We start from the raw sequence: 25,368 nt of genomic DNA, 5'->3' as shown, positions 1-25,368 counted from the left end.
CTGGCTCCAGCCAGGCCACTCAGAGTTGCAGTGGTTAACCTGACTGTGCAGTATCCCCAGCAGTAAGACTTCCATACCATTCTGTACTACAGTGCTCTTGGGAGCTCAGACTCTGGTCCACTGGCTTCTCCCCACCCCCACCCCCACCCCCACCCAAAGGAGCTGCCGACTCTGTAACTCTCAGCTCACAGCCTTCAGTCCTTCTCAGCTCTCTCCACAGTCCTGGCCTCTGAGGATCCTTGTCCCACAGGGTGCAGGATGGAGGAGAGGTGCTCGCTGGCCTCTCACTGGCTGCAGCAGAGATGCAGACCAGCTAGAGCTTCCTGCCACAAACTTCAATACTGCTGCCCAAGGCTTATCTAACATCACCTGAAGCTACCTCATCTCTCCAAGTCTCGTTTCCTCCATGGGTTTGCTCTTTCCAGCTGCCTGTTGGGCTTTAGTGACCAAAACAAGAAGGGAACAGTGTTCAGAAAACTGACAGGCAAGAAATGGCAATTGCTGCGTCATCAATAACAAGCCTGAACACCTCTCACCCAAAGCAGAGGGTGCAGGCCATTCTCTCGAGAGAACAGCATCTTTCTGCTGGCCAGCCTGACATCATTGCCCTAGCTCTTTCTGCCCCCTAGTGGCCACAAGTAGATCCTGCAGGGCCAGTTTTCTGAGGTGGATAGAGACCCTCGTTTCTCAAAGACTCAACAGTGGAATCTGCTTTTGGTCACAGGCCCAAGGAGCCCCACAATCTTCCTCTTGTGTCTGAAAGAGATCTATCAACGAAGCTGGCAGTGACTCCCAGCTTCTTCTTCAGGCAGCCTTCTCCTAATGCTGCACAAGGGGCCAGGCCACTTCCACTGTGCTCCTGGAGGTTTGGCTGGACCTGGACCCCACCTGGACACCCTGAGAGGAGAGCCATTTAGCACATATGCCAGGGTTCCCAGCCTGGGACTCACAACGGAGAATGAATTCTGCTAGGGATTGGTACTGATTTTCTCGAAACCTTAACAAGGAATAGTGCAATCCTCACTTCAAAGGGGTTAAGCAGAGGCTCCCAGACAAGATGCATGGCTTCCATAGTGGCACCTTCTTCTCAGATGTGAGCCCAAGACTCTCACTCAAATTCTGTTGACTTTTTGTGGTCCCCACTTTCCATGAAGTATCTACCTGACAGCTAGCAGATGTGTCCGAGAGGGTGGAGTTTATTAATAATAGACTGTCCCTTCCTGGTTGGGGGGGAGGGGGAGTGAGAGAGCATACTGGGGTAGGGGTTAGCATTTAGTCCAGGAATGGTTAGGAAAGAGGATAAGATGGATATAGAGTTCAAGGCCCTGAGATCCAGCTGGGCTGCTGGTTCAGGTGGCAGCAGAACACTGGGAGTCTGGAGAATTAGGTTAGAGTGCACCCATGGCCCATGGTCAAGGGGGTGAAATGCTTCCAGCCCTAGGAAATGGGTGAAGTCCAAAGCCAACAGAGAATTCCCCTTTATTTCCCACTAGGGTCATAAATCCTTGCCAAGAAGATCATGGAAGGCAGGGAATTCTCGTACAGCATCATCAGGAAGGGACTGTTGAGCTTCAGCCTCTGGGGGGTCTCCATGGGCAGCGTCTGGGCTCCGGAGCCCGCAGCCCCTTCCATGCCCTTCTCATCCATCTTCAGCTCAGCCTTGTGCACAGCCTGTTGAACCAAGAGACAGTCAGTGGCTGTCGAGCTTCTTAGGGGCCATAGCAGGCCAAAGGTGGGGCAGCCCAGAGAGGACAACTTAGCCACAGTTGCCCAGCATAGTCGAGAGGATGGTGTTACCATGGAAGTGAGGGGATGCAATGGGTTTGCTGTTTTCCCTGAATTTCAGGGGCTCACCTACAGTAAGGAGGCAGAAATGGGCTGTGAAATCCTAGCTCCACCTGGCAGGTAGTTGAGCACCTGTGTGATCCTGCTCAGAGGGCAGGATTCCTCCCATAATCCCCTACCACATAATTCCCTCCCAGGGTGACTTTACAGCCAATTCCCCAACCTCCCACATGGCCACACCCCTCCCTCAGATGGGCACGCCCCATAAGTAGTGGTTAGAATGAGAAGTGTCCCCATAGGCTGAAGTCTCTGAATCCTTGGTCCCCAGTTGGTGTCTCTATTTGGAAGGGTTCACAAAGTGCAGCCTTGCTGGATGAAGCATGCTGTCTGGGGTAGACTTTGAGGGTTCAGAGTCTCACCCTAGTTCCTGTTCTCACTCTCTATTTCCTGTATGTAGATGAGATGTGATCAGCTAACTTCCTGCTCTGGCTGCCTGCTGTCAGACCTTCCCTTTTCAGGACTGTCCCTCTGGAACCACAGACCAAAATAAACTCCTCTATACGTTTCTTTTGGCAGTGGTGTTTTATTACAGAAACATAACTAATACACACCATTTTCCCCATTTCTGAAATCTTGCCCTTCTATGCTCTTTTAACCCCCCAACTGGGTTGCTAAGTATATAAAATATCTAGTTAAATTTTCATTCATGATAAGCAATAGTTATGTTCAAGTATGAATATTGCCCTCATACCATGTTCTGAACATACTTATGCTACAAAACAACTATGTATTATGTCCCTGAAATTCAAATCTAACTGAGAGTCTTATATTGTGTCTATTAAGTCTGAAGACCCCATCTACACAGTCCTCTTTCCCTGTCCTGATAAGCAGGTTGCAACCTTGCTGAAGGCCACACCTGCTGCCTGTCTGTCTCTATGGTGTACTTTCCTCTTTCCTTCTCAGAAGCCTGTGAAACCATCAAGACAAGGGGCGAGGTCAACCTCAGACTGGGTGTGGGTCTGATACATGTCCCAGCACTCGGTCCCTAGGTAGCGCATCGAATCAACTTCCAGTATAGACCGTGTGAGTGACCATTCTAGCTTTAGAGACCAGAATCAGAGATCCCATGTGGTTTGCCCTGCCCTGACGGCAGCTCTGGCTGAGGCCGCATGAGGACTCCTAGGTAGGAGGGGACAGTCCTGCCAGATAGCTTACCTCTCCCACTTTCAGGCTGCGATGAGATGAGATCCTTGTGAGATCACCGTTTTCCTCAAAGATTTTGCTGATGCCCAGGCGGGAGAGAAGCTTCTTCATGTTGTAAGTGGAAGAGATATGGAGCCTGGGCACCCACACGTCCACCACTCTGTGGAGTAGAGAAGGACAAGGGTGAATGGCAGGACTCTATGACCGTTCACAGTGGGTTCCTGAAAAAGATGAACGATGAGACTGTTACCCTTTCAGCATCGAGGCTCGTGGGTCTTTCTGGCCTTGGAATGAGAAAGTCTCAACTCTGGGACTCCAGACATCTCATACTCGATGACTGCGTCCTGCTCCCTGCCCAGCCTGCTCCAGAGCACTCACCCACTGGAAACCTTCCCAACCCCTTCCCCATGCTCTCTCAGTAGCAGAGCTGCCTCTGCTGCACCCCGAGTCAGTTTAGACCCCTGCAAGCCTGCTGCTAGAGACAGCAAAGCCTAAGACCTGGAGCCAGTCAGAGCTGAGTTCAAGTCCACCCTGCTTTTAGAAGCCCTAATAACTGGGGCAAAAGAAACTCGGTCTTGTGAGCCATGCACAGGAGAAGGGCTGCACCTATGGCCTTGGCCCCTTCTCCACATTTACTTCTGGCTTGCTGCAGGATGTCATTATGCCTCAAACTTGATAGTTGGTCTGAGAATCCCCAAATTTACTTTTCCACTTATTATTTATTTGTTCAACAAATAGTTTTTAAGCACCCACTGTGTGTGAGGAATAGGACAGGAAAAGCCCATGTCCTTGCCCTGTGTTCCAGCAGGGGAGATGGACAATGAAATCAACACTATGGAAGGTGTAGTGTGCGCATTCACAAATACCGGTAGTGTGTGAAGAGGCAGTAAGTATGAAGGAAAAAAGATTCCCACAGACCAACTTGTGGGAGTAGGGAATGCTGGGGTGCACATTAAGAGGTTTGGGCCAACCTGATTTGGAGTTGGGCAAACTGGATTTTCTCCTTGAATCAACAGGGAACCATGGCAGGATTTTGGGCAGAGGTGTGCCATGGTCTTGATTAAGATTTGAAAGGATGTCTCTGATGTTTAGCTTAGAATACACTCTTGGAGTTCAATGCCACGGACAGGCGTGGTTTCCAGGTGACAGACCATTGACAGGCAGGTTGTATGGGAGCCTCAGAGATGGTGGGAAGAGGCCGAGTTCAAGTTTGCTTCCATGGGGGGGTGGTAATGGAGCTTCCTAACACATGCAGCAGGAGTTGGGAGAAACTGATCAAGCTTGATCCATTGGGTCATGCTTGAGTTAATGGACAGTGGAGTTGCCATGGAGACAGGTGGGCCTGAGCAGATGTGGGGAGGCCTTTCTGAGAACATGGAGACTAAAATCCCAGCAGATGTCCAGGGACATTCTGGGTAAGTCAAAAGGAAAAGGGTTCTGAGGATAAGGATAGTGTCATGGTTGACATAGTGTAGAAGGCTCTGAACCTGTGGTGGTCACCAGGGTATAAATCAACGAGCTTGAAGACTGAGCCCTGTGGCATTAGGCTCTATGGTAGGGATGGGGAGGGGAGTCAGCAAAGGAGAGTGGCAAGCAGAGCTGTGCCCCATGGGGGTACCCTGGGAGGAGAGGATATGGCTGGCCAGTGGGAAAGAAACACCCAGCTGCTGACCCTGGGCTCTGCAACATGGCCCCCTTAGTCATCCTGGTCTCTGAACAGAGTGCAAACACCTGGCCAAGTGAGTTTGAGGAGGGGTAGGGTGCAGGGCATACAGGTGGGTGCTTCAGGGAACTCACAGGAGAGGGAACCAAGGGACTTGAATAGTGAGCAGAGCCCCTGGGAAGGGTTAATAGCATCAGGGTTTCCCTCAGGCCAGCACAAGGACTAGGCCTACCAACACAGGGCGGGGGGCTTGAGGAAGGCACACATATGCCTCATGTTTGCTGTGGAGAAACCACTACTGTGTGCTGTCAGTTATCCTAGCCCCCATGAGGGTGACTGAATGGCAGGAAGTGTAATAGTGTCCTTCTGTTCACTGGTAGTGACTCCAAAGAAAGCATGGACATTAGCTGATGCCAGGAAGCAAAGAGCAAATTTCTGGAGTGACATTCCTGAGCAGTGAAAGGACACAGCATCTGTGTACAAATATGGAGACTGTAAAAATATGGCAAGACTTCCGTGGTTGTCCATGACAAGCAAAAAACACAGGGCACATCAACTGATGAGCGGATAAAGAAAATGGGGTACTTATACATGCACAGTGGAGCATTTACCAAGCTGTGGAAATGAAAGCATCCCATTTGCAGGAAGAGGGATGCAACTGGAGGTCACGTTAAGAGAAAGAAGCCAGACTCAGAAAGACACATATCTAAACCTGTCTAAACCAAGTATGTGATGCATGCTTGTCATCCCAGCACTCAGAAGTTCAAGGTCATCCTTGGATACAGAGGGAGTTTGAGGCTAGCCTGGGTTACATGAGATCCTGTTGATACTGAATGATGGGAAGTAGAGGACCCTTGATGCTAATTGATGGGAAGGTAATGGACCCTTGATGCTAACTGATAGGAAGGTAGGGAACTCTTGAAGTTGATTGATAGGGAGTAACTATTTTAAAACCACAGCAACTTTGTGCCCTGCAAAGAGGAAGCTTTCTGTTTCCTCTGAGGAAAACCTGAGCTTTTCTCTGGAAGTCTGGGCAACAGGCTTCAAACTATGTGAAGGCTGCCTTCAGTGTGCAAGCCAGGCTGGAGAGCTCTGGTGCCTGAATTCCAGATGTGTCCTATACTCTTGGAAATCAGGAGTGTTGGTGGGAAAGGTTAGGTGCACCTGTTGATACGGTCTCTTCTTAGAAAAGGGTGCTGTCCTTCAAACTCTCCTAGGCCTTCCATGGTGGGGATTGGCTGCAGAGTGAGAGTCAGCTGCCTCCTCCTCCTCTCCCTCCTCCTCCGCTTCCTCCTCCTCCCCCTCCTCCTCCTCTTCCTCCTCTTCCCCCTCCTCCTCCTCTTCCCCCTCCTCCTCCTCCTCCTCCCCCCTCCTCCTCCTCCTCCCTCCTCTTCCTCCTCCTCCCCCTCCTCCTCCTCCTCTTCCCCCTCCTCTTCCTCCTCCTCCCTCCTCCTCCTCCTCTCCTCCTCCTCTCCCTCTCCTCCTCCCTCTCCTCCTCCTCCTCTCCTTCTCCTCCTCCCTCCTCCTCCCTCCTCCTCCTCCTCCTCCTCCTCCTCCTCCCCCTCCTCTGCTCCCTCTTCCCCCTCCTCCTCCTCCATTGCCCAATAAAGGAAGATGAAGATTTCTAGTATTGACTCCCTACCTGTACTCCAACATAACTTCATGTCTACCTCTAGACTAAATGATCTTGGGAAGTGGAGACACTGGCCCATTGTGAGTGTCCTGACGAAATGAAATGTTCCCTTTAGTAGATGTGGGAAAGTCCACTACCCTGGAAAGAGACAGGAGCCTCCAATAGAAGAGAAGGACATACCTGGTGTTGGCTATGACAGGCCCAGAAGGGCTGGGGGAATAGATGCATCTCTGATGAGAGTGTCTCCTTGTCCCTTTGATACCCCAAGAGTCCACCCTTGGAGTTCCCCTTGTGTCAGATTCCATCACTTCTCTTCCCTCCCTCAGCCTTGAAGCTGTACCTTAAAGACTGCCTACTCTGTGAGGCTCTCCCTGACTGCGCCCTCCAGCAAGACTCTACACCCCACACTCCTACAATTTCAGTGCACCAACCCCAAAGAGCCAGCGTCTCACCAGCTCCTAGATTTATCCCCAGTCTCCTGCCTATCTTTACGGAGTCCTAACGAGGGCCTGGCTGTGCACTAAGGATAGAAAAAATGATGAGAGGTGAAGGGAAGAGAGGAAGAAGCAAGAATCTCTAAGGACCAGGCTCTGGCTTTACCTTTTTGAGAGCAGGCTTTTCCATTTGGCAAAAATGTCCACCTGCAAGCCCTGCTCTACTTGCTTCATTTTGCCCTTGTCAGGAAGGACGAAGGTGGCTGTGATGTTTCCTCGGTAGGGCATTTCCAAGATGGTGCAGGAGAGCTGGCTGTCATAGGCCATGTCGTACATGCCCCCTCGAAACATCATGGGTACCTTCACGGTCTTCCCTTTGTCTAAGAAGAACTCTTCCTCTTTGGTTTGTTTTGGATCGAATTCATACTGCCACCTGGCTTAGGATTGAAGACAGACAAAAATGGCACAAGTGTCCAGAAACAAAGGAGGGGACCAGGCCACCATCCACATGGGTTCAGAGGGAAGTTATAGGATGTCAGGGAAGGGCTCATGAAGTCCTTCTCCTCCATGCCTGGAAGGCCTCAGTGGGTTGGACACAGGCCCAGGGAACCAATTAAAAGAGCCTGGTACTAGTGTTGTATGGCCGCAAGAGGCACAGTACATTACCCTAGGGCCAGAAGCCCCTGAGGCTGAGACAGAGCCTGTATCTGAACAGAGTTTGGATTGCAGTTCTGGGGGTTGTTTGGATTTGTGAGAGGGAAGCCACTCTCACGTGGGAGTGAGAAAACCACAGGGACAGTGTGCTGTGGGGCCTTGCTGGGGAACTCTGTCTGAATGCTCCCCTTTTATCTAGTTATTGTTACTGGTGTGTGTGTGTGTGTGTGTGTGTGTGTGTGTGTGTGTGTGTGTGTGTGTGTGTGTGTGCTGGGATTCTGAACTCAGGTCCTCAGGTCCTGGGAGTAATCTGGACTGCAAAGCTCACTTCCCAATCATTTTGGTTCTGAATCCCAGTAACTCCTTGGTGGGTTATGTATCTTGGTGTTCAGTTTAGAGCCAGAGAGGGCAGAGTCCTGGCTTGTTACTGACACAGAGGCTCACAGAACAAGCAAAGGACAGGGTCAAGTTTCTAACCCAAGTCCCTCCACCTTCTGCCTTACCTCGAAAGTAAATATAGTTTGCAAGAAGCATCACTGTGCCTGGGTCTATGCTTCTGACCAGGTTGTTGATTATGTTGTGAGTTTTCTGACTGACGTACTTGTTGATTTCCCTCTGAGCACCTTCCAAGTCCTGGAAGTTAGTGAGCACCATGTCTGCATCATACACTGTCTTAGCCAGTTTCAGGAACCTCTTTTGGGGCCTCAGCTTCTGGTCCATAAACAGGGCGTTGCCTAGGTTCATCTTTATGTCCTGTGTCTCTTGGTTGAGCTTGTGGAGAAGGTAGTAGAAACCCAAGTGCATGTCCCTTTCTGGCATCTCCTTGAAGTTGAAGCCCTCCTTGATTTCCCTCAGTGTGGAGTTCTGGGCCCCCAGAGACAGCATGGAGAAGGCAGTAGACATGCTCAATGGGGAGAAGAAGATGTTCTGCTGAGGGCTGTTGGCAGCCAGTTTCTGGAGTAGATTGAAGCCAAATTCCATGTTGCGTCGAGCAAGTGTTCGGGCATCTTTCTTGCCCTTCCACTCTTGCACCTTGAGTGGGGCTCCATAGGTTTCTAGAAAATCTCTGGCCTGCAGGAGACCTTTCACAGCGAGAAGACCTGCCAGAAACAGGCCCAGGCCCAGCACGAGGTTCATTGTCCTTGGAGATTAGCCTGTTGAGCAGTAGATCTGAGGTTAACATGAAAAGAGAACCCCATGGCAACTGTCTTATCCACCGGGAAGACCAAGGGGCGAAAAGTGGCTGTGGGGTACTGAATACCATTGTTGAGTACTTTGAGATCCTTGATAGCTTCTAATCTTTGTCATCTCCCCAAGGACTAGAAATTATTGTCCTCATGTCCCAAGTGAGAGGTCTGAGCATAGAACACCATTCCCATTTAAAATTTTTGGCATATGCTTATTTTTATTCTGAGCATACTCACACATACATGAATGTGTGTGTGTGTGTACAGATACACACACACAACATAACGCATGTATGAAAATCAAAGGACAATTTGCAGGAATTGGTTCCTTCCTTCCACCCTGTGGTCCTGGTGTTCAAACTCAGGTCATCAAGCTTGATAGCGAGTGCCTTTATTGGCTGAGCCATCTCACTAGCCCACTACTCTTGCTTTTGAGCACTTCTCTCTTAACTTTGTGTGTGTGAATGTATATATGATACACATGAACAGGTAGGTGTACTTGTGTGTGTGTGTGAGAGAGAGAGAGACAGAAAGAGAAAGAGAGAGAGAGAGAGAGAGAGAGAGAGAGAGAGAGAGAGAGAGTGTTTATTGTGTGAGTCCCATGGTGATATGTGGATAGCAGAGGACAACCCTCGGTGTCATTCCCTGCTCTCCACCAAGATCTCTTCTTGCTCACTGCTGCATAGGCCAGACTAGCTGGCCCAGGAGCATCTAGGGATGTTCCCATCTCCGTCTGGAATTTTTCCATAGGACCACTGAGATTAAAAAATATTTGTTTTCATTCCTGGCTTTATGTGGGTTCTGAGGGTTCAAACTCAGCTCCTCATGCTTGCATGACAAGTGATTTCCCCACTAAGCCACCTTCCCAGCTCCCCCTTTGTCTTAAGTTAGCAATGTCTCAATGTCTTTGAGGACACTCTACCCTTCACAATGACAAGACGCTGAAGCGTGGGCTTGTGACTGACAATCTGTCAGCACAACACTTTATACTTTGGTTGCAATGGTTTCATGAGTGAACTTGGGACTTGACTCAGGTCACTCAGTGATTTTCCTGGGGACACAGAGTTCTCTCAAAAGTGATTGGTTTAATGACATAGCCCCAAAACCTGAACCTGGCCATTATCTCCCATAGGTAGATGGAGAGAAGAGAGATAATGATGGAAGAAGAAATGAGAGTCACATCTAATGACATCTTGAATCCCCGAATCAACTTGGTACCTAGCTGCCTCCATTTTTTTTCAAACCAAGACAATAGATTTCTATTTGGAGATTGGCTGGTTTGAGCTGGCTTTGGTTTTCTTGCCTGATTCTCAGGAATCCAGCTCCCTCTAGAGGACCCCCAAGGCATGAAGGGAAAAGAGTGCCCTTCAGAGAAGACCCCAGGTCCAGCAAACCCTCCCTTTATCATTTCCAGGAAAGGGGAAGGGGTAGCATCAATGGAGACAAAAGCTAAGCTGGTCTGACTCAAGATCTCTTTTCCCTGGCCCCTCAGGCCCTGCATCCCCCAGTGGCACTGTGAACTTTCAGGGTAAATAACTTCCCTCCCCATTTTCCTCTGATCTCTAGACACATGGCTCCACAGAGCTGCCTAAACTGTGGCGTTCCAGACATTTGTTTTCTCTAGTCAAGTTTTCAAAGATTTGGGAGCTATTCATATGTAAAGTAAAAGCAGGCCTCTGGGTGGATCTCTGATGTGCCACAGTGCTTCCTGTGGTGACATCTTGCTTTTACAAATAAAGCTTGTCTGAAGATCAGAGGGTGGAGCTTGCCACTAGCTAACCATAGAGATCTGGAGGTCTGTACAGACAGACAGTAAGTGAGATGGCTGGGTGGAGACAGGAAGTGAGATGGCTGGGTGGAGAGAAGATATAGGCAGAAGCAAACAGGAACTCTCTCTTTTCTACTGGGAAGCTAATAACATAAAGGTGGCTTTGGCTTGTTCCTTCTTCTCTCTGATCTCTCAGCATTTTCCCCTATATCTGACTCCAGGTTTTTTGTTTGTTTGTTTGTTTTTGTTTTTTTTTTAGACCAATTAGAACTCCATTTACTGTTTCCCCTTAATTTCTGTTTTCTGGAGTCGAGGGCCCATGGGAAATAGTAAACCCATCAATAATAAAGGCTATCCCTGGTGGCATGAGATGGGTCCATACATTGGAGCTGGAAGCAGGATGAGAGTTGTCTTAGAGAGAGCCTGTGGGGAAGTAAGGGAAGCAAGATGAGAGGAAGGGACAGAACAAAGATGCTATCCAGGTGCCAGCCAGCCTTGGTCTGGTTTCAAAGCAGCATCTTAAGAGGTTCTGAGCGTTTGGGTAGAATTAGACAATGGGTGGTTATGATCTGTCCCCAGGATCCAGGATGTGACTTACAACTACCTGAGACAGTTGGTTCCTTCCAGACAGCAGAGATTTTTCTGGGGAGGAAGAGGAGTTGTGACCTTCATAGTGGCACTGACCATCAACAGGGTCTGCTGCAACTAGGTCCTACGACCTGACACCAGGTGTGGTCTTCCAGGTGACATATGCTGGCATACATAGCACATGAACCCAGAGTTCCCCAGCCCCCAGGTCTTCCTGTAGAGAAGGCACTGCAGATGTAGCCTTCATCCCAGCAGAAAGATTTTTTGGAGAGTTTGTGGCACGTATTGGAAAATTTTAGTAGGCACTGCCTGTTATGTCTTGAATCTGGAATGTTCCCCTTGGACTCATGATTTGTCCTCAGTCAGTGGCCCTGTTTGGGAAGGTTGTGTGTTTGGGGAGGTTTTGTAACCTTGGACATGATGTGACCTCTAGTGGGTGGGTCTTCAAACCATCTCTGCCCAGGATATTACTCTCTGCTTGCTTTCTCCTTCCTCCCTCCCTCCCTTCCTTCCTTCCTTCCTTCCTTCCTTCCTTCCTTCCTTCCTTCCTTTCTTTTTTTTTTCTTTTTTTTTGGTTTTTTGAGACAGGGTTTCTCTGTGTAGCTTTGGAGCCTATCCTGGCACTCGATCTGGAGACCAGGCTGGCCTCGAACTCACAGAGATCCGCCTGCCTCTGCCTCCTGAGTGCTGGGATTAAAGGCATGGGCCACCAACGCCCGGCATCTTCTTTCTTCTTTCTTCTTTCCTTTCCTTTCCTTTTCTTTCCTTTCCTTTCTTTCTTTCTTTCTTTCTTTCTTTCTTTCTTTCTTTCTGAGACAAGGTTTCTTTGTGCAGCCCTGTCTGTCCTGGATCTCACTTTGTAGACCAGGCTGGTCTTGAACTCAGAGATCCACCTGCCTCTGCCTCCCAAGTGCTAAATTAAAGTCATGCACCACCACGCCCAGCTGTGCTTTGATTTCTTATTCCACAAGATCTGAGGGGCCTCCACCTTAGGCTCCTCGTGGCCATGGCCACCCCAGGGCCTTTGCCTCCATGATGGACTGAAGCTTCAGGCTAAAATAAGCCTTTTCTTCCAGCTAGCAGTTTGTTATAGCAACAAGAAACATAACTGATGGGTTATTCACGTACCCATTCTTGTTTTAGTTGCCATCCCCTCTCTGGAGGGCTGCATGCACCCCAGGGACCAGGTTTCTGTCTGAACTCTTAGGGAGGCAATCTCAGCTCCCCTGCTGTGATTGGCTCAGGAGACAGTCCTAAACCAGTCAGGGCACGCACAGAGAAGGTGACTGTACTGGCCTGATGCCAGTGGTCCACCAAGAGTGAACCTCAGCTGTTTGTTGGTATGTTTCGGTGCCGTTCTCTTTCTATGAGACTGGGTTTCTTTAAACACCTTAATCTCCCAAGAATCCCATTTAGTAATGATTAAAATTAATTTGCTATTAGTGAGGGGCTGGATAGAAATAGATTATGGGAGAGAAATGATAGATTCCTCAAAGATTCTTCAGAGAAATTAAGGAAAGTAGGACTCATCTGGGAGGTGGTGGCACACACCTTTAATCCCAGCACTTAGGAGATTGAGGTTGACCGACCTCTGAGTTTGGGGCTAGTCTAATTTACAGAGTGAGTTCCAGGACAGAAAAAAGAAAGAAAGAGAGAGAGAGAGAGCGAGAGAGAGAGAGAGAGAGAGAGAGAGAGAGAGAGAGAGAGAGAGAACAGAAAAAGGAAATAGGACTAGAACTCAGGATTCGATGGGCTGGGCTGTTGACACAGGCACCCGGGATTAAAACAGAGGCTTGTGTTACTCAAAGCAGATTGCCGCCCTGTGTCATTTCCCAATGCTGTGAAGTGGAAAAGTTAAGACACGTCACGTCACTCACACAGCCGACAAAAAGTTCTCAAGAGAGGTTCTGCCAACCACCTTGGTAGTCAGGGCCATGGGCGAACTGGCAGGAGCTGGGTGTGAGTCAGAGCAGACAGGACAGAGGCCTGAGCCAGCCCGGGAAGGCAACTGCTGGCTAGATACTCTGCCCCAGAGGCACTCCCTGAAAGACCCATTCTCTTCCAGGCTCTCTGAGGAGGACCACTGCCAAGGCCCCTGAAAGGCTCTCCAGGTGCCAGGCTCCAGTGAGGACTAGCAAGAGAATCACACACCTGGATGGTGGGCCTCCCTTTCCTACCCATGTGTTCTGTTACCCCTTGGAACACAGCATCCTCACGTGCTAAACAGTGCTGATGTAGGGGCCATAAAATTTGGTCTCTTCCCCACAAGATGCTATTGACCAACAGCTATTCCACCCCTAGGGACACAGCCACACGCTGAGCTCGCCTCCTACCTCTGCAAACCTGTGATGCTGCCACTATGATCGATCCCCTTGGGCCCTGCCCAGCCCTGCCTTTGACCTTTTTCTCCAAAGCAACCCACACTAGTCCCATGTTTTCCATCCATCTCCACAGGCCCTAAACTGACCCAAATTTGTCAGATGAGTGAGATGCCTAAGTAGGCTATTTTTTTTTATTCTAGCAATTAAAATAGTGGGGCAACTGGTTATTTCCCAATAAATTGATGGACCAGCTCTCTTGAGTTGAGTAACAATCTGTTGGGTTGTAGACTGGAATGTGTATAAGGTTCTCTCTGTGTCTGTGTTTATATGAATGTGTGTTACTCAAAATAAACCACAAGTATATAAATAAAGGTAAGAAAAAGAAGTTAGACATTGTAGCCTGTGCGACACACAAGAGACAGGAAAAGCCAACAATATTTCAGTTTGTGGGTCATTCACATCCCACATTATTTGGGAAAACAATTTTATCTTCCTGTGAGTAAATTGACCTCCCACTGATCCCCAGCCACAGAGAAACCACTGGGGCAAGTTACACCATTGGCTTCAACCCTGCATGTGTCCAGTCCTTGCTGGAGGGCTCGCAGGCTCAGCCCTGGGCGCTGTCTCCGCCTCCTCCCACATTGACAAAGCCATGGGGAAATGCAATGGCAGGCATATTAATTTTTCCCTGGTGACGCACACCTTTAATCCTAACACTTGGAAAGCAAGGAACTGCAAGTGCGAGGCCAGCCTGAGCTACAATGGGAGACCTTGTCTAAGTAAGTGTGTGTGTTTGCACAAGTATGTGTATAAATGAATGCATGACCCTCCTTTTCTTTTTAGTATCCTGGTGGACTCAGTTCCTGTGCATAAAATGGTATGGTGCTGCCTGCAGCCTCCACACATCCTCCTGAATACTTCAGATCTCTGCATTGCCCACAGTTCCTACACAGTGCATATTCTCTGGCAATCATCACCACACAGGCTGGTTTAAGCAATACAACAAGAGAAATACAAGTCTGCATATTCACTGCTGGTGCAAACGTTACCTGCAAGCATTTGTTGGCCCATGGCTGGTCAGATCTGTGGGTATGGAGCCTGTGAGCACAGGGGCCAACTGTGGTACTGATGGATTTGCAAACTGCTTCCTGGTTAACATGTTTAGAGAAGCCGGTCATAACCAGAACACGTGGGCTACCTCCAAACTCAGGGAAGGAACCTGGAACCACTCACTTTGGAAGAGGCGCCCACACCCACCTACCTCTCTCCTGACTATCTGTGCTCTCTGTTGAAGCTAGCTGGCCTTCTAGTCCTTCTCCAATCAGAGACCAACTCTGTGGCTCCTTCTTACAAGTTCTCACCCATGATACCTTGCGTTGAAGCAACCGCAGCGACCCCTGCTCTGTGGAGCCATCCTCTGATGGCTGCCTACACCAAGCACCCTTCTTTCCATACCAAGAGGATCCTGCACCTTCTGAGACCCCAGCTGTCCCGGACCCTTCCTGGAGTTTCTCAGTCTGCAGCACTTGGGTCTGTCCAGTGCTCTTCCCAGAGCAGAGATATTCAAAGACGCATCAAAGGGCCCCATCCTTGGTACAGATAAGACATCTTAGATATGCTCTAGTGCCCACTGATACTGCTAAAAGATAAACTTAACTAGAGGCATTAGCAATGAAATTATTATTTTTCAAAGCAAGTTTAGAACTAAATGGAAAGACGGTCTTTTCCAGCTGCCAGAAAGAAGCCCCACAAGAGAGCTCTAATGCCCACTGCAATGTGCTTAGTCCTTCCTGGGGAACAGAGGCTGAATGGCCCCACTTATTAATTTGTCCTGTAGAATTTTGTTTTCATTCTTTTAATAATACTTTTTGAGTGCTTAGTATGAAGCTATACTCCTGTAATCCCAACACTCAGGAGGCCAAGGCAGGAGGGTAGACAGTTCTAGGCCAGCCTGGGCTACATATTAAATAGTGTGTGTGTGTGTGTGTGTGTGTGAGAGAGAGAGAGAGAGAGAGAGAGAGAGAGAGAGAGAGAGAGAGAGAGAGAGAGACTTAGTTAAGCAGGCAAGGAGGCAGCAAGTTTCATTTTCTCCTGGAACTCCTTAGCTCCTTAGCTGGGGGCAAACAGAGCCACCAAGATCAACAGGGATCAGTCAGGGGACAAGGTGGACTCTAGGTAGGAGGGCTGCCTTGCCGCTGAAGATCTCACTCTCCACTCCCTCCCAATCCCCATCCCAACCAGTTTTCTTCTAGAAAATTCTCAGAAGTACATATTAATGAAAATGAACCAGGCTTCCACTGTATCTGTCCAGCGCCCCTCCAGGGCTACTCTTACACACATTAGAAATCCTCTAGAATTTCTAATTCACACCTGGGTTAGAGAGTACAATACCCTTCAGTCTCTCACCCCTGGAGTCAACCTCATAAGAAATAAGACTCTTTTTCCCAGTCTTTCCAGGAGTTGCATACTCACAGTGCATCTAGGCGATATCCACAGGGCCAAAGGGACCTGCCTGGTTTGCTTTATTATTTATACCTCAAGGACCCCCTTGAAGAGGCAGAATGTGGCCAGTTGAAGCAGCTGGCCGTGGGACAGTTGATGGGCTTCAGGAGCAGTGGCCACACCACTTCTGAAGGATCCTCCTCATCTCCGGAGTTTAGCACAGTGTGATATGTGCAGACCACGCCCACTGGGCGGGAGCTACCTAACGCCGACCACTCATATCTTTTGCAACGTTTTAGTTTCCCAATTACTGTCTGGGGATTGGGAGAGTCAACAGGTGGATCCGCCTTTGGTATTGACATTGAAGAGTCAACCCCCAAATCACCTTTGCCCTCCACCGTAAAGGTTGGAAGTCTTGTGGTTAGGGAACTCATTCCTTTGCCTTCACGCCTTTTATTTTGCTATTTTTCATGCTGGTAGTCAACTGTGATCCAGTAGCACCCCGAAGATCTTTTGGAGGAGTGGTCTGAATTTAGATGAGCAGAAAACCACATGCATCATTCCTATTGGGGTAACAGGAATCAAACACCTCGATGGTTGGTCTTGACTGCCAAGTTGTTGGGACTTAGAGTCATCGAGAATGAATCTGTGTAGGGTATTAGATTTACTCAGATGGGAAGACTCACCAGAAATGTGGGCAGTAGCCTTTAGTGGACCCAGGTCCTAGATGGGATATAAAGGAGAAATTGAGCTAAGTGTCGTCGTTCTTCTTTCTGCTTGTGTGACCAGCTGCTGCCGTGACTTCTCCACCACTGTGGACTGTACTCTCAAACTGTGCACCAAGATAAACACTTCCTTCCTTAAGTTTTTGTTAGGTATCCTGCCACAGCAATGAGACAAATAACTGACACAAACACTAGTGCCAAAGTCTGGAGTCATGGCCGGGTGCTGGTGGTGCACGCCTTTAATCCCAGCACTCAGGAGGCAGAGGCAGGTGGATCTCTGTGAGTTCGAGGCCAGCCTGGTCTCCAGAGCGAGTGCCAGGATAGGATCCAAAGCTACACAGAGAAACCCTGTCTCGAAAAACCCAAAGTCTGGAGTCACTCAAGAAAATGACTCCGTATGTTTCTATCACATATTTGTTGAGACTATGCTTGGCCTTTGTTCCCTCGTTTGCTTTTCTGCATTTCCCAGATCATATGCTCCTCAGGAGTTAAATTCTAAATGCTTAAAGGAAAATGAAACTCTTCTTTCTACTTTTCTTACTTCCATAAAATCATGTGGATGATGTCAGCACCTTCCAAAACCAACGGTCCTGGTTTGGAAGAGCAGTGGGCCCATGGGTTAATTTCTTGTTCTGCTAATGTGCCGCCACAGACTGCAGAATCTATCTGGGTATTCCTTTCCCACAAAGTGATTATTTGCGGTTATGCTGTGATGCTGAAAGATGCAACTCTCATCTCCAAGGCTGTGCTGAGCAGGTGGTAATCCAGGAAAGTGGTTCTCCAGAAACTGTTGAGCTGTGAACGGATGTGGTCCTGACTCTGGTCACTGAGGCTGTGGGTACCAGGGAATGTGGGACTCTCAGTACTCAGCACCAGAGAAATGCCGGAGCCACCCCTCACCTGGGAAGCTAGGACTGCCTGGGGATATGTGCTGGCATTAGATCCAGCATGAAATCTGAAAAGATAGGGGCCTCTGCTCATTCTGCAGATGTGTTGGATAGAGAACGGGCTGTGACCGGGGCTGGTGGTCCCATCTTGGCAGAGGCTGCAGAGGTGGAGACTGAGAGCTGTTGAGGTGGTGCTGACCCAGAATCTGCATCTGTACCCTGGCTTTGGGAGGGGAAAACCCTGCCCTCTAATGACAGGGTGAGGCCTGTGTGAGTCCCGTGGCCACACCTGCCCATCTTCTCCACACTCTCTATGCTCCGGGCCAAACTCCCACAGGAGACATGCAGGGAGAGTCTCGGGTGAGAAGGGCCACTGAGGTTTGGGCTGCACTGGGGGTAACTAAAGTCAGATAGTTCTTGAGGCTTCAGCAGATGAAAAATCTACCTTTTCTATTAGGAGAATCCTCAATCATTAGCAGGTCATGACCTGGACTCAAGGCTGACACCAACCACATATATAGCCCAAGGGACTGGACCCAATGTCCATCAGGGTTATAAAGACATACAAGATTGTCCAGCTGGTGACATTGCTGTCTATACACTGATGGTCCAGGCTCACTGGCCTCACAGGACTGTCGTGTGCAGGGACGAGGGGATCACAAAGAATCCTTAGTCTCTCCCCTCCTTCTTGGTTTCCTGGGCAGACCCCACAAAGGCTCTCAGAACATTTAACATTCCAGCCCTGCACTCCAAAGCTCTGATCCAATGAGTACATAGCAGGACACAGAGGCACAAGCCGGGTTTGTAAGGATGAGTAGAAGAGACTCTGAGAGGCTAGAGGGTAGAGGAGGCACCTGATCCTGTCTGGAATGCTGAGGACTGTTTCAAAGATGGGGTGGGTGGAAGTTATCCAGGTTAAAACTTGGGGCCAGAATAGTTCCTCAGAAGTCTTGCAGCCCACCGAAGAGTACGGGCACGGTCTAAGGATGACAAACATGAAAATGTATCTTTGACTCTTGGGAGAGATGTTGGGCCCCAGCCCCAACGGGGTCTCTGTGAGTTGATAACCACAGATGAATCCTATTTTCTAGTCCTGGATTATAGCCTGGGCCTTGCCCCACTGGCATCAAAAACACGAGTTGAGGTTTTTCCACTGTGCCGTAAGTCTATATATAAGGCTGCTCCCTCCCTGCAAAAAAAAAGATAGATGTGCACACATTGTCTTAGTGCAAGTGACTGAACAGCTTGGTTTTTAATTAAATCTCCAGGCTTTCGCCCAATACTTGGACTTAGTCGTGGCGCAGATGCCACAGGTGGAGGTTCCATAGACTTAGTTGTGGTGTAGGCACCACATTTGACCTTCTAGTTTCTTAGTTACACACAGGGAACCCACTATCTCTGGAACAGCTCTCTCTGCTTCCACCTCTGCAGCCCCCACCAGGGTGGAATTACCAGCTCTGGTTGTAACCTGACACCACGGGCAGCAACCTCCATCTTTTCTGGTCACTTGCTGCCCTTGCAGCTTTAGATGGGATTGTTCTCCAGACATCCCTCTGGAGATCTGGACTGAGCAGGTGTGGCATGAAACCTGAAATTCTCCCGAAGGCCATGTTGCATATGCGTTTGGGGTAGAGAATCTTTCCTCTCTGTAAGGAAGTTCCTCCTGGGGTCCCTGGAGCCCTCTGTAGAGGGACATCATTAAAAACCCCAGGGCTGAGATGATGGCAGAGTTGGTGACATGTTTGCTGTGCAAACCTGAGGTCCTTAGTTTAAACCCTAGAACTCATGTTTCTAAAAAGTTAGGGATGGCACCGTGTTCTTGTCACCCTAGAGTTGAGGAGCCAGAGAAGAGCAGGTCACTGGAGCTTTCTGGGCCAGCCAGCCTACCCACTCAAGAAGTTCTGTGCCAATGAGAGACCCTGCCTCATAAAAACAAAGCAGTGCAAGGAATGTGATTCAGTTGGTAGAGTTCTTACCCAGCACACATTAAGTCCTGGGTTCCATCCTTAAGACTGCAAAAGCTAACTGTGGTGGCCTTCTAATCTTAGCACTCAGAAGTATTGACCCAGCAGGGATGGGGCAACGGGGACTCTCAGGTGTGGGTGGGGACATCACTAGGGTTTGGGAAATTGCTCAGTAGAATACATTCAAGCCAAGCCTTTGCTTCCCCTATGACCTATGCACTTCACCTGAGGGCACACGCTCAGGGGCAAGAAAGGGGTGGGGTTCATAAGTAAGAACACACACTGCAGCCACCACAAATCCCTGTGTTAGCTGCAACACAGAGATGACCCAAAAGTCCACACAGGCCGCCTGGGAAGAATGCAGCAAGCAAGCTTTGAAGGCTTGTTGGGGGGCCACTCTGGAGGTTCTGCCTGTCTTGCTCTCCTCTTGTCCTTCTTCCCGCCTCTGTGGAACAAGGCAGTCTCCTGGGCTTTGTCAGCAGGCGGGCCTGCTGATGCGTATACGCAGAGCCCACACTCTGCTTTCACCCTGAGTGTGACTTCTGCACTGTAGACCTGTTTTCCTACGAGAACCCAGGCTTCCTAACCAGGTCTTAAGCTGACTTGGGGCTGCTTCTGAAGCCCTTGTTGCCTCACAGACTCTGAAGGACCATGAAGAGCAGCTGAGGCCACAGTATTTTGGGGACCAGCTCTGACCTAGGTGAATCCTGCCCAGCCTGAAGCCCTAGAGCTAGGCATGGGCAGCATACACAGTAGATGTCTACATGATTGCCTAAGCCCTTGGTTCACTCTCTTAAGGCAATCAGACCAACCTCCTGACAGACAGATGCATGAACAGATGACTATGACAGACTAACAGCCAGTCAGATATGCACACACACACACACACACACATACACACACACACACACACACACACACACTCACACACACACGCACGCACGCACACACACTCACACACACACGCACACACACCTACACACACACACACACACACACACACACGCACGCACGCACACACACACACACCACACATACATTCCCCCCCACATCCCCCACATACACCACACATACACACACTTCCCCAACACACATGCACACCACACACATCCCTCCACGTTCATACACACCACACACACATTCCTCCACACAAATACACCATACACACATAAACATACATACACACACATACATGTACACACACATATACCAGACACACCAAAAAACATATATATTATGCACACATTTACACTACACATATAGCACCACATATATCCACATACAAACACACAAACATACACACACACACACACACACACACACACACACACACACACACACACTTAATTCTTAGCACTCCATGAGGATGGGGTTATTGCTTCCTTATACAGATTGGAAGACTGGGGTTACTTAGAGAGAGGTCTGTTGAATATTTTTACCTATTGCCCAGCTACTGAGGGGAAATTATTCTTCTAGGATTACCAGAATATAAATTCAACAACTAAATGTGGGGGCAGGATGGAGACATGGCTCTGTGGTTAGTAGATCTTGCTCATCTTGCAGACGATCTGAGTTTGATTCCTAGCACAAACATGGTGGCTCACACTTGTCAAGAACTCCCATTTCAGGGGACCCTGGACTCTTCTGGCCTCTGTGGTCATCAGGTATGTGGTACACAGACAGGCAAATAGCTCATACACATAAATAAAAGTAAATGAAATCAATTTTTAAGTCTTAGAGGAGAATGTTTGGGAGACGTTGAAGAAAGTGTCCTCATACTGCCCCATAAAGCCCCAGGCACCAGTCCCATTTACAGCCTTGTCCTGGTGGATGTACAGCCTGGCAGGGGTTGCAAGCAGGCACCACATCCCACTCTCCGTTCCAGCAGTAGTCCACACTCCTCTTAGGAGGCCAGCCACTGTCTCCCTCTACTGACCTCTTGTCCCCCCTTTCCTTCCATAGTGGCAGAATGAGAGCTGACATATGAATTAAGGATCTAATGTGTTGGTCAACCAGAGATGTGTAGGGCAGAGGGAAAGCACTCAAGGCCACCTCCTCTGGAGTATCACAGACTCAGGAAAGCAAAGGCACTGTTGCTATGCCCGAGGTCCAGTCAGACCCCTCAGACACCCCAGTGGGAGGATACCTTGGTCACTTAGGCAAGCAAAGAGGCCTTCTTGAGGAGGTGGCACCTGCCTGTCAGTGTGAAGTCTGAGACTCGCCCGCTGTACCCAGAAAGGCAACAGCTGGAAGAAGTGTCCTTGTCAAAGCCCCAGGAAGGTACAGGAACCCTGAGGCCTCAAAAAGTATTCCATGGACCTGCAAATTCCATGGGAGCAAGGGTGGGAAGGAGCCAGGTAGAAAAGGCCAGGAGAGCAGAGCTAGGCCAGATTCCCAGCAAGGGGAATCCCCTGGTGCTCATGTCCTTTGGAAGGACAAGCAGTGGGTTAGGGTCACCCTGTGACACTGAGGTGGCCAGCAGTCTGCAGCCGGTGCACGTTGACTCTACGCGATCGTGTTGAGACACCTCACCCAGGTTACCACACCTCTCTAGTGTCTCACTGTTTCCATTTATTTAATGGGATATATAATTGAAGTACCTTCCTTGTCTCCTCCAGCAAATAGTTAGCAATCCTGTCAAAGGCCATGGCCCATCTGAAGGAAGCAAATTAAAAATAATTAGTAATAATCACAGTAACAAGCAATAATAATTAATTATGATAGTAACAATGAGATTGAGAGGGTGAGCTAGCTTACCCAAGAGACACACTTTATCCTGTCCACACACTTCCTGCAACTACTGTATGTGTGTCTGTTCAGTAGTCCTGGGGTGGGACAATTACATCCTATCCAATCAATGGGATGTGTGCTGCAGCTGGCAATAGCAACAGCAATAGCAAGAAGCCAGGTTGAGGTCTGTGTATAACTAGGCAGCACTGACCATTTTCTAGGTGACCCCTGACTATTTTCTGAGCTACAGGGAAGGGATGGATGGAAACACTTATCTCTGTGGGCCTCTGGCCAGAGGACGAAGCATCAGAGACACTCACCCCACAGGAATGCTCCATGCACCCCCTAAGGGACCCTGGAGACAGAGCCAGCAACTATACAGGAGTGAGGACTCTTGAGTAGGGCGTGGTGATAAATCCTGTAATCCCAGCCAGCACTCAGGGGCAGAGGGAGGAGGATTGTGAATTCGAAGCTATCCTGGGTACAACCTGAGCAACACACATACACACGCGCACACACGCACAAACACACTTTATCAAAATCTTTCATCATCTCACCCCAGTCAAAAGAAGAAGGAAGGAAGGAAGGAAGGAAGGAAGGAAGGAAGGAAGGAAGGAAGGAAGGAAGGAAGGAAGGAAAGGAAAGAAGGAAAACTCTACAGGCAGTCATCCCATGGGTGAAGGAAGACTTCATCCCTCCACATTTCTCCTCCAGAGGGGACGGTAACAGGCAGAAGCAAACAAATCTGGCACTGAGAAGTAGGTCACCTCTGTCTGTGAAGATGTGACCGAGATGTCTCTGTTTGCTGACACCTGACAGTCCTTCTGCAGGGGACTGACTGAGACAAAGTGGAGGAAACTTTTGGAGAGAAACTACTTCTTGAAAACTAAGATGCAACTGACTTACATCAGAAAAGAAGCCAACGGTGGCAGGGATTTGAGGCATGGAGGAGGGATTTTGGTTTTAGGAAGAATCAGGACAGAGGAAGGGAGGGGTCTGGGGAGAGAGTTTCATCTGGAGTCAAGAATCCCATAGGCTCTGCTACTGCTCTGTTCCAGCTGTGCGCTCTTCTGCTAGTGACTGCATCCCTCAAGACCTTGATTTCTTCACCCAAGAAAGTGGGGGGAGTCTTAAGAAATCCCAGCTCTGAAGCTAATGGCTAATGAAAGAGCAGTCATTTATTCACATTGAGGATGAATTTTGATTTTTTTAAAATATTGGTTTTATTTTTATTTATGTGTATGTCTGCCTTCATGTGTGCAGGTGCCTTTGGAGGCCAGGGCGGGCATCTGATTCCATGGGGCGGGAGTTACAGGTGAGTTTTTTTCAAATGTCACATTTAATGTTTTCACCACTGTACTTCAAATCTACATTGTACAAAATGACCAGAAAGTGTGTCACAGTAACTGACCAAGCTCTGAATTTGAGTTACAGGTGATTATGAGCTGCCCATTGTGGGTGCTGGGAACTGAACCCAAGTCCATTCCTCAGGGAGAAGGCCTTAAACACTGAACCATCTCTCCAGCCAAGGATGAGCTTTTTTTAAAAAAAAGAAAAGCATCTGGATATGGGATGCAAGACTTTAATCCCAGCTCCCAGCACTTCGAGACCAGCCTGATCTACATAGTGAGCTCTAGGCCCGCCAGTGCTGCATAATGAGCCCTGCCTCAAAAACACAACTAAAGAGCCAGGCGGCAGTGTCATACACCTTTAATCCCAGCACTGGGGAGGTAGAGGCAGGAGGATCTCTGTGAGTTCAAGACCAGCCTGGTCTACAGAGCAAGTTCCAGGACAGGCTCCAATGCTACAGAGAAACCCTGTCTTGAAAAAACCAAAACAAACAAAAAATAAATAAATAAACAAATTTTTAAAAAGGCAAGGAAGTACAAGATTCTGAGTGGAGTCCATGAAATAGTAAGTGCTTAGTGTAGAGTCAGTGAAATACTTAGGTGCTCAGTGCAGAGTTCATGAGGGTACTAGGTGCTCAATTTGGAGTCCATGAAGGACTGGGTGTATTAAGTGCTTAGTGTGAGGTACTGGCTGGGCTAGGTGGTCAGTGTGGAGTCCACAAAGTGACACTATGATTAAAGCCAGCATCCCCCAAGCTGACAGAAGAGATGGCAACTTGGGCACAGAAGATGAAAGTGAGAGAGAGCAGGCCAAAGTTCATAAGCAAGACACAGAGACTTCTAACCGGGGCTTTTGCTCACGAGGAAGGAGACAGTGCTGATGGAGAGCTACCCATCTGCTCTCAGGCACACACAGGGGTGGAAGTTTGTTGGCTTGCTGGGGCTAATGTTTGGGAATTTTCATTTTTTGTGAAGGTTTAAGGTGTTTTCTTGCATAGTATTCAGGCTTTGAGGCAGCTACTAATTCAACCCAGGCACTGTGGCTTTTGTCACGGTGCTTGGGGACCAATGGTGAGGCAGAGGTGCCTGAGCCTGAGAAAGCACAAGGGTGATGGAGACACACAGGACAGCTCCAGTGGACAAGAGGCCAAATTCACTGGGTGTGACAGTCTCCTGCAAACTACTTTAAACAACCATCATGAGTGCATGCAGAACCAACTTGAGTCAGAGAGCAGAGTGGGTAGGCAACAGGAAGACAGAAGCCAGCCCTTGTGCCTCATATTCGCAACCCATCTGTAGATATCCGAAGACTCTCTTGAAAGTGTGTGTTTTCAGTTGGCATGCGATCCAAGTCCCTGCAGAATAACCTAGGTCACTGTGGTACCCTCACATCAGAGGTGCCCTCTACACCAAAGACAGAAGGAAACTAGAGGAAACTAGTAATGTTCTGCCCAGCTGTGTGACCTTCAAAGTAGGGAACTGCTGTGGAGACAGGGTCTCAGCTAGCCCATGCTAGCCTACAGCCAAGAATGACTAGGATAACCTCAACGTCTGATGCCTAGAATGCTGGAGTTAGAGAATGCAGGGGTTACAGGCCTGGACTGAAGCACTCCGAGGCCACTGAGCTGGCTGCTTGTTTTTGTTGTGATCGTTGTCACGTAGAATTTTAATGACCATTTCAGGACAACTCTGATGATGGAATTGCTTGTTTGGGGCCAGTGACTGCAAAAGGTTGGAGTCCAGAAAGTTGAGTGTTTCCACGCATGTGACCATATCACCACCCCACACCCTCCTCACCTCCCAATCATGGCTGCCTCCGCCCAGCACACTATGGCAGCCTTCAGCATGCCAGGCCTGGGAGGTTGGTAGCTTCCACAGTCACACGGTTTGAGTTGGATGCCAGAGCAGAATGTGGGTAGCCTCAGCCAGGCCCTGGTAGCAGTGACTCACATATCAGTGATGATTGAAAGGGAGGAAGAGTGGTGTTCGGAATCCACGGGGAACGGACAGACGGGCAAGGCTGGATGAGCTTGGG

General features: G+C 49.0%; 1 protein-coding gene across 1 annotated transcript; it reads right to left on the bottom strand.

Moving 5' to 3' along the window:
- Positions 1 to 1,479: 1,479 nt before the first annotated feature.
- Serpina12 (serpin family A member 12) lies at positions 1,480 to 8,509 on the bottom strand. The gene is made up of 4 exons (XM_027416479.1): positions 7,876 to 8,509; positions 6,885 to 7,155; positions 3,001 to 3,148; positions 1,480 to 1,671 (listed from the first exon to the last, which is right to left on the bottom strand). Exons 1-4 carry the CDS (start codon positions 8,507 to 8,509, stop codon positions 1,480 to 1,482), a joined length of 1,245 nt encoding a protein of 414 aa, XP_027272280.1.
- Between the last annotated feature and the right edge of the window lie 16,859 nt (positions 8,510 to 25,368).

The sequence above is a fragment of the Cricetulus griseus genome, chromosome 5 (genome assembly GCF_003668045.3).
Source record: "Cricetulus griseus strain 17A/GY chromosome 5, alternate assembly CriGri-PICRH-1.0, whole genome shotgun sequence".
In the NCBI taxonomy this organism is placed as follows: Eukaryota; Metazoa; Chordata; class Mammalia; order Rodentia; family Cricetidae; genus Cricetulus; species Cricetulus griseus.
The sequence above is the reverse complement of the archived record's forward strand: the minus strand, read 5'-3'. Positions and strand labels throughout refer to the sequence as shown.

What these genes read in the sequence shown, in the direction of transcription:
- Serpina12 (XM_027416479.1), bottom strand. Translation starts at nt 8,509, where the DNA reads ATGAACCTCGTGCTGGGCCTGGGCCTGTTTCTGGCAGGTCTTCTCGCT. An exon ending in AAACTATATTTACTTTCGAG is followed by an intron (nt 7,156 to 7,875) that starts GTAAGGCAGAAG and finishes TTCAATCCTAAG; the next exon opens with CCAGGTGGCAGTATGAATTC. An exon ending in AAAAGCCTGCTCTCAAAAAG is followed by an intron (nt 3,149 to 6,884) that starts GTAAAGCCAGAG and finishes TCTACTCCACAG; the next exon opens with AGTGGTGGACGTGTGGGTGC.